The sequence below is a fragment of the Rattus rattus genome, chromosome 5, assembly GCF_011064425.1.
Source record: "Rattus rattus isolate New Zealand chromosome 5, Rrattus_CSIRO_v1, whole genome shotgun sequence".
NCBI lineage: Eukaryota > Metazoa > Chordata > Mammalia > Rodentia > Muridae > Rattus > Rattus rattus.
This window is the reverse complement of record NC_046158.1, coordinates 37,915,718-37,928,433: the sequence shown is the minus strand read 5'-3', so window position 1 is coordinate 37,928,433 and position 12,716 is coordinate 37,915,718. Positions and strand designations below refer to the sequence as shown.

Here is a 12,716-nt window from a genome sequence, read left to right as displayed (position 1 = left end):
TTACCCTTTAGCGATCTACTCCTTACTGAGGCCGCCACCACCCAGCAGGACAGAGCCCATGCTCCTAAGGAGCTAACTGTCTCACTGGCTATAGTGATAATCAATTCCTTTGGTGTTTCCCTGTAAGAGGGAGACATTTTACAGATCTTGAGACTCTATACTCCACACTTGTTCCTAGTTTCCTCCCTTGTGTAGACTATTCGGGATGAGTAGTATTTATTTATAATCAATTGTTATAGATTCTTTCAAAGGAAAGACTACAGCTCTAGCTAAGAAGTCATGGAGATGGCCAGCCAGGTTAACCTGTGAGTCCCTTGAGCAAAGGTTTCCTAGATCACCCTTATATCTTCCTATACCAAGTAGATGCATTTTCACTACAAGGAAATTACATTTTTGATGGCACAAAACCACGCATGCCAAAACTGAGGAGGACCAAGTACAACTCTAGAAATAATATTCTTTTTTTGGTACAAATTTGCACCCTGCCTGATGAGACTACAGGCATGATGGGTTATGCCTTCTAATGACACTCCTAACCACAAACTGGTGACAACCTGCCGAGAGATATGTGACACTAAATGTTGCACTAGTTTACCCTGGCTGTAAGCATTCTGTGAGAGGTCTACCTGATTGGTACTCTGGATGCTAACAGGGAGTATTAGCTGGTCATCCCTCCCTACCTTCCCCACCATTCTTTTAATACCTGCTATCAATCCTATTACCTCCCAAAAACCCAGTCATGTGGCTACTTAAGATTAAATGCAGTTTAAATTCATCCACTCAATTAGATGCATTTTAAGCTCTCCAGTCAGTCACTGCCATACGGAGCAGCATATCCTGCAATAAAGTATCACCAGACAGTGCACCTACAGACTTGACCTTTAACTTAACTCGGACAACTGCTGCTGAATGGTATTCTAAAATTTCACTTTAAAGTGACTTCAATGTGACTTCAGTTTTCAACTGGTCTAGAGGCACCTGGTACTAAATACTACACATTAAATTTTCTGCATGTTCATGTATGCTGATGTAACGTGTGTTCAAGGCAAGAGGGACAACCTTGATGTTATTCCTCAGATTGCTGCTGGGTTTGTTTTTTGAGCCAGGTGGATCTGTGGCCAAATGAACTCTAGATAGGGTTCAATCTCCAACCCCACAGCACTGAGATAAGGACACACCATGTACAGCAGAGACCACAAAATAAAGGGCTCTGAGGGTCATGTGGTACTGACTGAGCAATCTCCCTGGCCCTCTTCTCTAGACACTGAGCACCTACCACAGGCCACTATGCAGCTGGCACAGAGACAGTGAACCACCACAGCCATTATTTACTCCTTATTAACCGTAACCAGATAGCCTTGTTTAGTGTGTTTGGAATGAGGAAACTATTTTCTCCACCCTGTCCCCAACCATCAATAGCAGCAAGATGGGGAGAAGAAGTATGGAAGCCAGGTCCTGGTGCATGCCTCGCAAGAACACTGTGATTGAGCACATCACAAGCCCCTGACATCGTGTTTCTTATTTTGGGTAGATACATGTATATAGAATTACAGTTAGGCTATGTTTTCATTGTCTGGTCTCTTGTTTAACTTACAACCACAAATGACTTTTTATTCCCATTTATTCTTCCTTTGGTATGTTGGTGTATAAACATTTGTGTATGGGTACATGTGCAGAGGTCAGAGCAGCACAGACATGGTTGACAGTCTCTCTCAGTAAACCACAACCCCAGTATTCTTCCCAATTCACTTCTTCACAGCACCGGGGATTGTATAGGCACATAAGGCCAATACCTGGCTTTTACATGGGGGCCAGAGACTGAACTCAGTAGAGTATGCTTGCTTTGAGTTCAGTGCTGAGGAGATTAAAGACAACGCACAGATAACGAAAGTTAGAGGCACGTTCAGCAGCGGAAGACACGGCGCAGGGTTGAGAGTATCTGCTGCTCTTGCAGAGGATCTGGGTTCTATTACAAAATGTCAGCTCCCAACCATCTCTACCTACAGCATGGCTCAGAGTCATACATGCAGGCAAACACTCAGACATACAATAAACTTGAAAAAAAAACCCTTCAAAACCATTGTATGACATAAAAGTTGAAACTTTAATTAAATTCTTTCCTAAGAGGTTTAGGATTTCTCATTGATGACCAGTTTAAAAGGAAAAAGTTCAAACTAAAATACATCAATCAGTATCACTTTATTTCAAGCCAAGGTTTTACATTAACACCAACAAACTAAATTGTTCATTCACATGGACAATGTACATGGTTTCTATTTAGTTTTTGAAAGTTGCTGTTGCCACAGCATGAGACTAATCTGAAACCCGCGAGTGTAAATGTGTATCCTAAGGGTGTTGACAGTGGAAATCATTATGCAAGTTTACACAGCTCATGACCATAGTGCAAACTCATTAATGTTGAATAAGTAATTTATCTGTTTTTGCAAAGGTAGTGAAAAATATTAACAATCATCAAATAAATGCTCAGAATTATCAAGGAACAGCTAAAAATGACCAGGATCCAAATAGGTTATTTATATTATATTTCTCTATAAAGAAGTGACAACACTAAAAACACATTGAAAACCAGTGTTTAAACTTTGAATGTGGGCTTTTAAAAAAATATTTGTTAACTTGAGATTTTCAGTAATTTTTAACCAAGTATCATTTGACTGACAATCCTGATATAATTTACAGCTGTACTATTCCTGAAAGGAACACCTACACACGGCCTGCTAAATATAATCTGCGTCTTTGCAAATCAATACAAAAGTTCTCCATCATTACTGCATCCTTTACACACTTTTTTTTTCTTAAAAATTAGGGTTTTATTGCTAAGTGGATTTAGAATTCAAATTAAATTTGGAAACCTAACATAATAATGCTCTTCGAACTTCCCATTCTTTTAAAAAAATTTTAAACACTGGAAGTAAATGATTATCAAAAATGTGGCTGTAACTTAAGGCATTTAAAGAGGAAAACTAATTAGGTGCCACTGGCATTTATTTCAAAAGTACATTTTATCTGACTTTTTTTCACTAGCAAAGAGACTAATACACAAACATTTTTCCATAAAATATGACTACAGTAATGTAACACAGAAAAAGTTGATGAGCATTGTAGATATTTAAAACAAGGGTAATGCTTTCCCCTCACATAAAGAAAAATGCTTTTGATTACATATTATAAACATGAGATCTGCTGGCCAGTGTTAAAGGTCCAGCTCAAGAATTTCAGTTCAGCAGTATGCGTGAGAATGAATATATTTACACTTATACATGTATATATATATTCATTTTATGTATAGTCAATTAATCTACGAGGCATTACCCCATGAAATTATTCATACTTAATTGCCAGTTTCAACAAACATGTTCACAGATAATCCATTTGTCTTAAATGAAGTGAAGCAATATCAAGCCTTCTGTTGTGGTCTCCATCATCTTCAGAACTCATCCTCTGAAGCTGTTGAGAGAAGAACAGGATGATCAAGAATGATCTTTTCAGGGACGACAATGACTGTATAAACATGAAGCCAGAACAGCAATGACCGGTAAAACAAAAATCCCATTTAGTATACTGTTGGTCAAAATGGTAAGGTATCATGATAGTGTTAGGGTGGTCTGATTGTGGGTGATGCCCATTCACAATGTCCCCACCCCCACATCATTTTGGATGTTACATAGTTTCCATATAATGAAAATGCTTAAAAATGTGGTTTAAGAGCATCTTTTAAAAAATGTTTTCTGAGACCAGCTTGTGTTCATAATAGCTAATGATATGTATATCAACATACACCAGAGGAAAAGTGAATTTAAGGCAAGTGCTCTCACACACCTGAGTAGAATCTGGCTTATTACCGCTGCATGTTTGATGCATCCGATGAGAATGAAAAAAAATGTACATAGAATAAGAGGTTACGGATGTTCTTGCAATTGACATCAAAGCTATGTCTATACAATGCCATGGAAAAGCTCTATTGAGTAAGAAAAGCTTTATATAGACACAGCCTAGCTTAAAATAATTGGATTCAGAAAGAAAAAACTAAACGAAACCACCAACGACAAAAATCCTGCTGCGGCGACCATCCCCATGTCTCCAACTTTCAGAAACACCATTTTTTCATAACATTTCTGACCTCAATTTCTTCAATGGCCATTAGTGACACAAGCTTTAACATAAAGCATCCTGGAATGTTTGGGATAGCCAAGGTAATAAGCTATTCGTTATATAATCTACTCTATATGTTAGGGAAAAATCTAAGTTCTTTCAAATAAACACCTAATATTTTCACTATTATCAAGGGCAGATAAGCTGAAGTAAGCCTTATAAAGGTTATAAAGTAAGAAAAGCAAAAACAGCAAACACGGTGATAGTAATTCCAACTGGTCTCTTTACTCTAGGATACGGTATCAACTCAGATAGAGAGCAGAAAAAAATATTAACATTATAACTGACATAAACCCTGTTGCTAAATTTTACATCACAGGGTCATATTGAAGCGAATGTCATGTTTTTTAGGTGATTCCACAGAATAGAATTCAGCTAGTTTTCAGAATATAGCAATACTCTAATAATATGAAATTCATTTGAGGCACTGCATTGTTAGCTGAATTGTATAATTTTACCTCTTTATTTCTCTTCTCTCACATATATGGAAAAAGACCATGCTATATTTAGGAGCTTGCATTTTAAATGAGGATTATTTTTAAGTGAGAGATCTTAGGAAAAATATGATGAAACAAATGACCACATCTACCAAAACAAATTATAACTTTCAGATACAAAAGTTAAACTTTTTTATTAGCCAATGTGGTGATTTCGGTTTGTTTGTTTGATTTAGTTTTTCTAGTCAAGAGTTTTTCTGTATAGCCCTGGCTGTCCTGGAACTCACTTTGTAGATCAGGCTGGCCTGGCCTCTCCAGTTTTGGGATTAAAGGTGTGTGCAACCATGCCCAGCTCTTATGAAGTATTTTTATGAAGGTTATAAAGTTAAAAAAAGCAAAAATGAAAAACAGTGAATAGTAATTCTAACTGGCTTTACTTTGCCATATGATAATAAAAAAGAAACTTGAAAATGTGCTGTCTGAATTTATTTCAAATCCTGTTAAAATCTAAAATTAGTAAGGTGTAACAATATTTCTAAAAGGCCATGTCTTAAAACATCTAAGGAAGTAGAGGATTTTAATGAGGACTGGCCCCTTCTCATATTATCTTCGAAGAATGCCAGTCTTCTAAAGGTAATGAGCGTACACATCTTCTGGATAACATATTCTGCAGATGGTTAAGTGCACAATCCACATGAAAATACCCATTTAAAACACTCAAGACTATACTGGAATGCAAACTTGTTGCTCTGGTGAAGAATAAATAGGTACAGACCAGATGGGTTTAATCTCCCCCAGAAATTGCTCTAAAGCCAATTTTGTCCATGCTTGGTATGAAGCACACAGATACACTATAAGACAACAGGGTGCAGAAATGCCTGTGACAATGTACTCCTAGATTTCTTGCTGCCCATGTGTTACAGGTCCACAAAGAACTATCTATAAGTAAAAGAAGAACAAGCAAAACCCCTTTCTTAGGGTCTCTGGCCTCTCTTTCTTATTTTCCTGGTACCAAATGCAAGACTAAAGAAAATCTTTCATGATCTGAAACTGAATAAAAACTATAATTTTTTTCCTATATTTAAAATACAAAGCCCTTAACAGATATAATTTAGTAATTAAATTTGTTTTCCTTTTAATCACAAGTAATAAAAATCAGTGGTTTATTTAAAATATTAGTGGTTAAGATTACCTCCTTCCACACCTTAAAAATAATTAAAAAAAAACAAAAACAAAACATTTAAAAAACCTCAAGTCTATTATCCAACCCTTATCATCTGAATCAACAACCCTAAGTAGTATTATGCCCAAAGCCAAAGCTCAATTTGGTACTTAAAGGTTTTTGTTCTGTGGGTTTAATTTGCAAATGTACATTCAACAAGTCTGGGGAGGGAAAATTCCACCTACTTTCGAGATCTTCCATATGTGCCTGAAGAGTTCTTGCAAGGTTAATAAACTAGAAACAATGCAGAAAGAAATACAGTAGTTTAAATGTTGCAAATGGATCTAAAGAATAGGAGATTTATTTCTACTTATGAAGTCAAACACCATTTTAATCCTTTAAACAAAGGTCTTCCCCAACAATAAAAATTAAAACATTGAGGGTGTATTATATTACGTTTTATGTAATCATTATTAACCATGGGGAAACCAGTACCATGAAATTGGAAGCAAATATAATCAAATAATTGTTGTATCCAGTAATACTGCCTTCCTAACACTTTCAAAAAAAATTATGAAATCAAGGGGTATGGAGGAGAAACAAAACTTTGTTTTCTGGGCCCAAATGAACTGATGTCTGCCTGCCTAAACTTGACAGCTGTAGAGCCGTGTAACTCAATGCTTGTACAATAAAAAACTAAGAATGATTTTTACTATAGTTTAAGAATTAGTTAAAAGAAACTTAAATGCTTTATATGGTTTCTTCCTTTGCAAGAGTTAACACACTTTTTTAGACATCATTTCATGGTATTAATTCCAGATAGCAGTCTGACTTCTGAACTACTGAAAAATTAGCAGAAAAACACTTATATTCACAGCACATAAGTTTGTTTTTTAATCTTAATGTCAGTAATTATCAGTTGGGTCACTTAAATATCCATGTAATAATGAAGAACACGAGAGAAGTAACTTGTATTTTGAATTTTGTATTTACTTTCACGTACGGTAATAAAAAACTGAAAATGTGCTGTCTGAATTTATTTCAAATCCTGTTAAATCCTAAAATTAGTGCAGGTGTAACAATACTTCTAGTTTCTATTAACATTATTTAGAATAGCAACATGTATTTTGCATTATACTTTTTATCATATTAAGATGAAAACATTTCACCTTAACATGAACTCTAAGCTTTATATACTTAAGAATTATAAAAAGGTTTACCACACATTTTACCATACTATGAACACATTTCAAGACAGGAAGTATTCAGAATGTTGCAATAAGACAGAGATATATAAAATGGTCTGAACAACAGGTTTGATTCACTGAGCATTGATTACAAATACATAACAAAAAGTTAGCCTAAAGGTACAATTAATAATATTAAACACCATTTACAGCAACTAGTTCCTTCCTTAGTTGGTAATATTATTAATTTATAACAACAAACATTTAATCACCCACATTCTTTTGGCCTTTCTTTCAATAAATTAAAAATAACAAATTTTTGTTTCTTGGTATTTCTAATTCTGACCCTATTTCTTCTCCTTGAAATATTTCACTTTCAAGAGCTTCTTTCTCTGAATAGCCTATGACAAAATTAGGGTATTTATCATAGAAGACAGCAGTTTGCCTTAAATAAAGACTACACTGTTAAGAAATATTTCAAAATAAGGCCTCTCCTAAAGGACTGGGGGAAGGAGTATGATGGGAACACACAGAACAACTGTATGGTAACCTCCCATCTTGCCCCAATGCCAAGACTACTTACTCGGACGCGCGTGCTTGGTTCGATTGTATTTCCCATCATATCAGAAAAGCTTTGTTCACACAAGTGCAGTAAGACAACTAGGTAGAGACCAGAGCTGATAAACTCATACTCAGCCTTAAATGGGGAAGAAAAGAGAAGAAACAGAATGAAGTTAGGACTGTGACTGATTGTCAATGTTTACTGATAAACAAAAAAAAAAAAAAAAAAAAAAATGCATTCAGACACAGCTCCTAGAAAGGTATACAGTCATCTACTAAAGTATCAGGCTGCCTTACCCAGGCTGTGCCTTTTCCTCAGTCTATTTCCCTTCAATCCTTCATATAAAAATTTGCTTTTTAAATCATTTGGTATAGCATATTTTAGTTTTCTATATAAAGCTCCTAACAGGTTTTCTTTTACAAATGACTAATAATTGTTTCAGTCTACTTTAAAAAAAAAATTAGTTTCCTTTTAACCTAATTCTGTAATGTGCACTATAATTTAGATATACTTTTTTTTTGTAATCCAATTAGTTTAAAGGCAACAACACATGCAAATACACACTGATAATAACATCTTTTTTTCTTGTTTTCTTTTTTTTTCCTTTGGTCATATTGGGAATAGAAGACTTGGGAATTCTAAGTAGTTTCAAACCTGTTGGGTATCCTCCTCCTCCTCATCTCTTTTTCTTCTTGATTTTTTTTGGTGGTCGTGGGAATAAACTTAGGTCTTAGGAATACTAGCACTTTACCAATATAAACACAGCTCTGAACACAAATTAGGATAGATTTTAAAAATTCAATCTGTTCCTTTAATTTTGACAGTGAAAAGGTCAATTGTACAATTGTACCTGCTTTGGATAATAAACACACCTGAAATTAAGAACTGCATACTAAGATTAATTCTAGAAACTGCTCATCAAATTCTATCATTAATAGTATATATTAATAATTAATAATCATTAAATCTTTAAGTGTTTAATCATTTGACATTATTCTAACTGAAAAGAAAATCATGTATATGGGAAAGATTTTAGTTATTATTTTTTTAAAATTTACATGTTTATACTAAGCATAGTGGCACAGACCTTTAATCCAGGCACTTGGGGAGGGGGAGTAGGGGTAGGGGCAGAGACAGGTGGATCTGAGTTTAAGGCTAGTCTGGCTTAGTTCTAAGTCAGCCAGAGTTATGCTACGAGACCCTGTCTCAAAAAAACAATTCAACAACAAAAACTTTTTGTGGTTATCATCTCACAAAAGATAAAATTAAAAAATGAATAAAATTATATTAGCCACTTAGGATTAATAACTCGAATCCGTGATTCATATAGAAATAAGATAAAGCTAAGACTATCATCGCTTTACATTGACTATATCTAGTTGTCTAATATTTCTCCATTATATAAGATTGCAGGTCATTAAAATGATTAAATAAAAATAAAAAAAAAAAGTGACAGGTGGTGGCCACAGAAAATAGCTTTCTGACTTCTGGTCTAAGACAATACATTTCTCTCTGAATCATTCCACCTTTCTTACTTTCCCTATTCTTTAAAATATCAATGTTCAGTTTAATAATTAAGACATCGCTGTACTGAGTTTCTTTTTGCACAGCTAGCTCATTAAGGAATCAAACATTACAAATGTCAATATGTAATACTTATATCAACTAAAGTTTCATTCTTCTGAGCAGTGATTCTTAAACCTGCCCTAAGCAACTCTTTCAGGTGTTAGTGTCTACTAAATTATGTACAGAATTTATATTCATATGCAGTGAGCACAAGGATTTGAATCACATTATGTTTTTAGTAGACTTATTTTATGTGTATGTACCTAAGTCTGTAAAGGCACATGAGTGTAAGTGTCCTCAGACTCTAGAGTTGTGAGGCAGCCCTAACACCAATGCTAAGAATAGATCTCAGGTCTTCAAAAAGCTGTTCACAAAAATACCTTATATTGTATGATTTCATCAACATAAATTATCCCAAGCTGGCAAATCTATAAAATACAACAGACAGGCAGTAATGGTGCACACCTTTAACCCCAGTGCTTGGGAGGCAGAGGCAGGTGGATCTCTGAGTTCAAGGCCAGCCTGGTCTACAGAGTGAGTTCTAAGAAAGCCAGTGCTACAGAGAGAAACCTTGTCTTGAAAGCTCACCCAATCAACCAATCAACCACCCACCCACCCAACAACGGAACAGCATTGGCAGGTGACTGAGAGAAGCAAGCAAGGAATCGCTTAGTGGATTTATTTTTGTTGGGATGAAATCATCCTCATACTTCCCTTGAACATGTATGCTTCCCTCAACAAGGAAAAAACCCAAAAAACCAAGGTTGTTTCTTCCAACCAGATCATTCAACCAGTACTGGAGAGATAAGGTTGGCAATGCCTAATTTGAGCCCAATTTCCAAATTTTTAGGTTTACTTATGAAGCCTGACAGTTTATCTTAATCTTTTATTTAAAGAGAATTTTCTAATGAAATTATAAACTTCTCATCTTACAAATTATAGTAAGAATATTTTTAATTTAGGTTTTCTGACCATGACTTAATCTTTTCTTCAAGAGCTGTCCTTTAAGCACACAACAGACACTTACCAAATTAGGCAAAATATACTAACTTGTTCATTTGCATGAGCTCTATGTAGTTCATGAATATCAAAATCCTCCAGGTTAAGTTGCAACTTCTCTTTACAGAGTTCACAGGTGGTTACAGCCTCTAATGAAGAACCTGACAAAAATCAAATTGCAAATAGTAAAGCCTTTCTGTCCTAAGCTCGAGGTTTAATAAACTGGGGGTAGAAAAGCAAGAAAGATGAGATTACAATATTGGAATAAACAAATAATATATGCAAAATTAATGATGTACAATGACAAATGACATTCATGCCTCCACCCATCATTCAGATACCTTCTTTTAAGTCCTTTTTTAAAAATATTTATCCATCCATCCTGTAATTATGGGAAGCTGACAATGAGGCAAAGGAATGTCACCTGTACTTCCTACGTCCTCCTGAGGTAATGTTGACATGTTATGAAAGCTATGTTAATGGCCTAGCACCTCAAACACTAGATACACACTCAGACTTGTATTTCTGGTATCGGAGCATACAGATACAGGCCCTGTTTGTGATCTAAGCAAAGGGCCTGCCCTGCTGACTAAAGGAGGAAAGAAGGAATCCAACTTTTGTCCAGATAAAAATGGCTTATTTCAACAATTAGTAGAATTAAGTCCACATACATTTTATAACAAGGCTCAACCCAAGATATACTAGATATAAAAATTATGGAGCTACCAGATATGCAAATGTAAAGAGGACAACACAGGCCAAGGTTATCAAATCAGACCAAGATTATCAAAATATCAGGTATTGAAAAGAGAGAAGCAGAGAATTAACAGTTTATTGACTACAAACTTTCTATGTTAGGTGATGAAAAAGTTTTAAAGTAACCACTGAAAATTACACACTGTAAAAAGGTCAAAGTGGTTAATTCTTCCACACGCATGGTATTTTTATCACAATTTTTGGAAAACAAAAAACCAAAAACTGTTCTGTCACACTCAACACTTGCTTACCACAGGCCAGTAGTTCCACATTAGTAGGTCCTTATATGTAGACTTCCCTACTATTTGGGGATTATTAGATATGGCTACCAATTGAAAACTATCCTAAAGTTTTATGAGTAGCCAAGAGAGGTTTAAATTCAACTCTACTCACAATCATTAAATGAACTTGCACAAATCTACTTTGGAGACTTGAGAAAAAGAATAAGAGCATACTCAAACCCTTTCTTAAAAAGTAGCCTAAAGAAAAGGGCATTAAATGAGCAGAGTAATAAAACTGCCAACATGTCCACTCCATTATTAGCGAGAGAGGTTTTTATTGTGAGTGAGAGAAATGAGTTATCTGGAGAGATCCAAAGCAGAGGAAGATGATCTTATAGATCTACCTATAAGAGTGGAGAACAGCAGGGGAGAAACAAAAAGCAGTGAGAGTAGAAGGGGAATCAAGGAGGGAACTCTGGGGAGGTAAGAAACCAGCATGCTAAGGTGGAGGAGATCACAGAACAGGTACTTGTGACACTAAAGGAACCTGGAGACCAGCAAAATCTTTGATAGGCAATCATAGGTATATGTCATTGGAGAGCTACCAGAGTTAATTAAGGGAAATCTTTTGGCAAAGAGGATTTCAGAAGCATGGTGGCTTCTGTCTAACCGTGAGCAACACTCTCACAGTCCAGCTTGAGCTCATCTCTGCATATATGGACTGACTACCTTTCGGAGTTTGGGAACTGGGAGTTTCCTTTGCACCTCATAGGAAGACAAAGTATCAAGCTGAGAAACCATGCTATCCATTTACCTGAGCTGTATGTGAAGTCATTATATCTCCCTTAAATTGTCACAGACTAGTTTGTTACCATAATGCTCCCCTAAGAAAACAATGGAACTGAAAGTTTCCTATTCTCCAGCATATTTTAACACCATACTATGACATTACATTGATATCCTTACTCCCTAACTGATTAACTCCCACTATCAAAATTATCTTGGACTTATCTTTATTCATTAGCAAAGGAGCCAAGTATGACGTATTCCAATCAAAGAATAAACCACTCTCTTAAAAATGCATGTGTTTCATTTCAATAGTTTTGTCAGAGAGGAGTATTAAAACGCAGGACCTGAGGCAGGTCCTCTGTCACCAAGCCATTTCCCCCCATCTCTAAAATTATAGACACTAATGCTGCCTAAAGATCTTAATATCCATCCCAGAATGTTATTTTCACAGCATCTAAAAAGCTGCTCACCTGTTCCTCAATTAAAGCTCTCTTCTAAGAAAGTGGAAACATATTATGTAGCAGACCATACATTTTTACCAAAGCAACAAACACATCAACCAACACACGTTAGCTACACTAGCCTCCTGGACTGGAAACTGCTCTCCTCCATCCGCCTTTGTGCTCCAGATGCCTTCTTGTGATCCTTTTCATGGATTTCCCCCCTCTCCAGCCCAAAGCCTCTCAAAAACATGCTCAGATGTTTCCCTACCTCAAAATAAATGTTTTTGCCTGACCCCATATACTATCCTAATTTGCTACCTTGTATCTCAGCTTGTTGGGAAAAGAGCCTATAAGGTAGTATCTCCCTTTAACATACATTATCAATCTTGTCTTTCCACTTAAGAAAATCTGTATGTATTACATG

At 35.6% G+C, this 12,716-nt stretch overlaps 1 protein-coding gene across 5 annotated transcripts in view; it reads right to left on the bottom strand.

The window, feature by feature from the left end:
• Window positions 1-2,083: 2,083 nt before the first annotated feature.
• The window catches only part of Marchf7 (membrane associated ring-CH-type finger 7), a 39,463-nt gene continuing 28,830 nt past the window's right edge, over window positions 2,084-12,716 (bottom strand). Inside the window, exons 7-11 of one of the 5 annotated variants that reach the window (XM_032903365.1) lie at window positions 10,135-10,244; window positions 7,540-7,653; window positions 6,015-6,063; window positions 3,838-3,862; window positions 3,344-3,465 (exon numbers count right to left, since the gene is read on the bottom strand). In XM_032903365.1, coding sequence (XP_032759256.1) covers window positions 3,453-3,465; window positions 3,838-3,862; window positions 6,015-6,063; window positions 7,540-7,653; window positions 10,135-10,244 — 311 coding nt within the window. In that variant the 3' untranslated portion in view covers window positions 3,344-3,452. Of the gene's footprint in view, window positions 3,466-3,837; window positions 3,863-6,014; window positions 6,064-7,539; window positions 7,654-10,111; window positions 10,245-12,716 lie in introns of those variants that run through there. The other 4 variants (XM_032903366.1, XM_032903364.1, XR_004387994.1 and 1 more) reach the window with 4 other exon arrangements.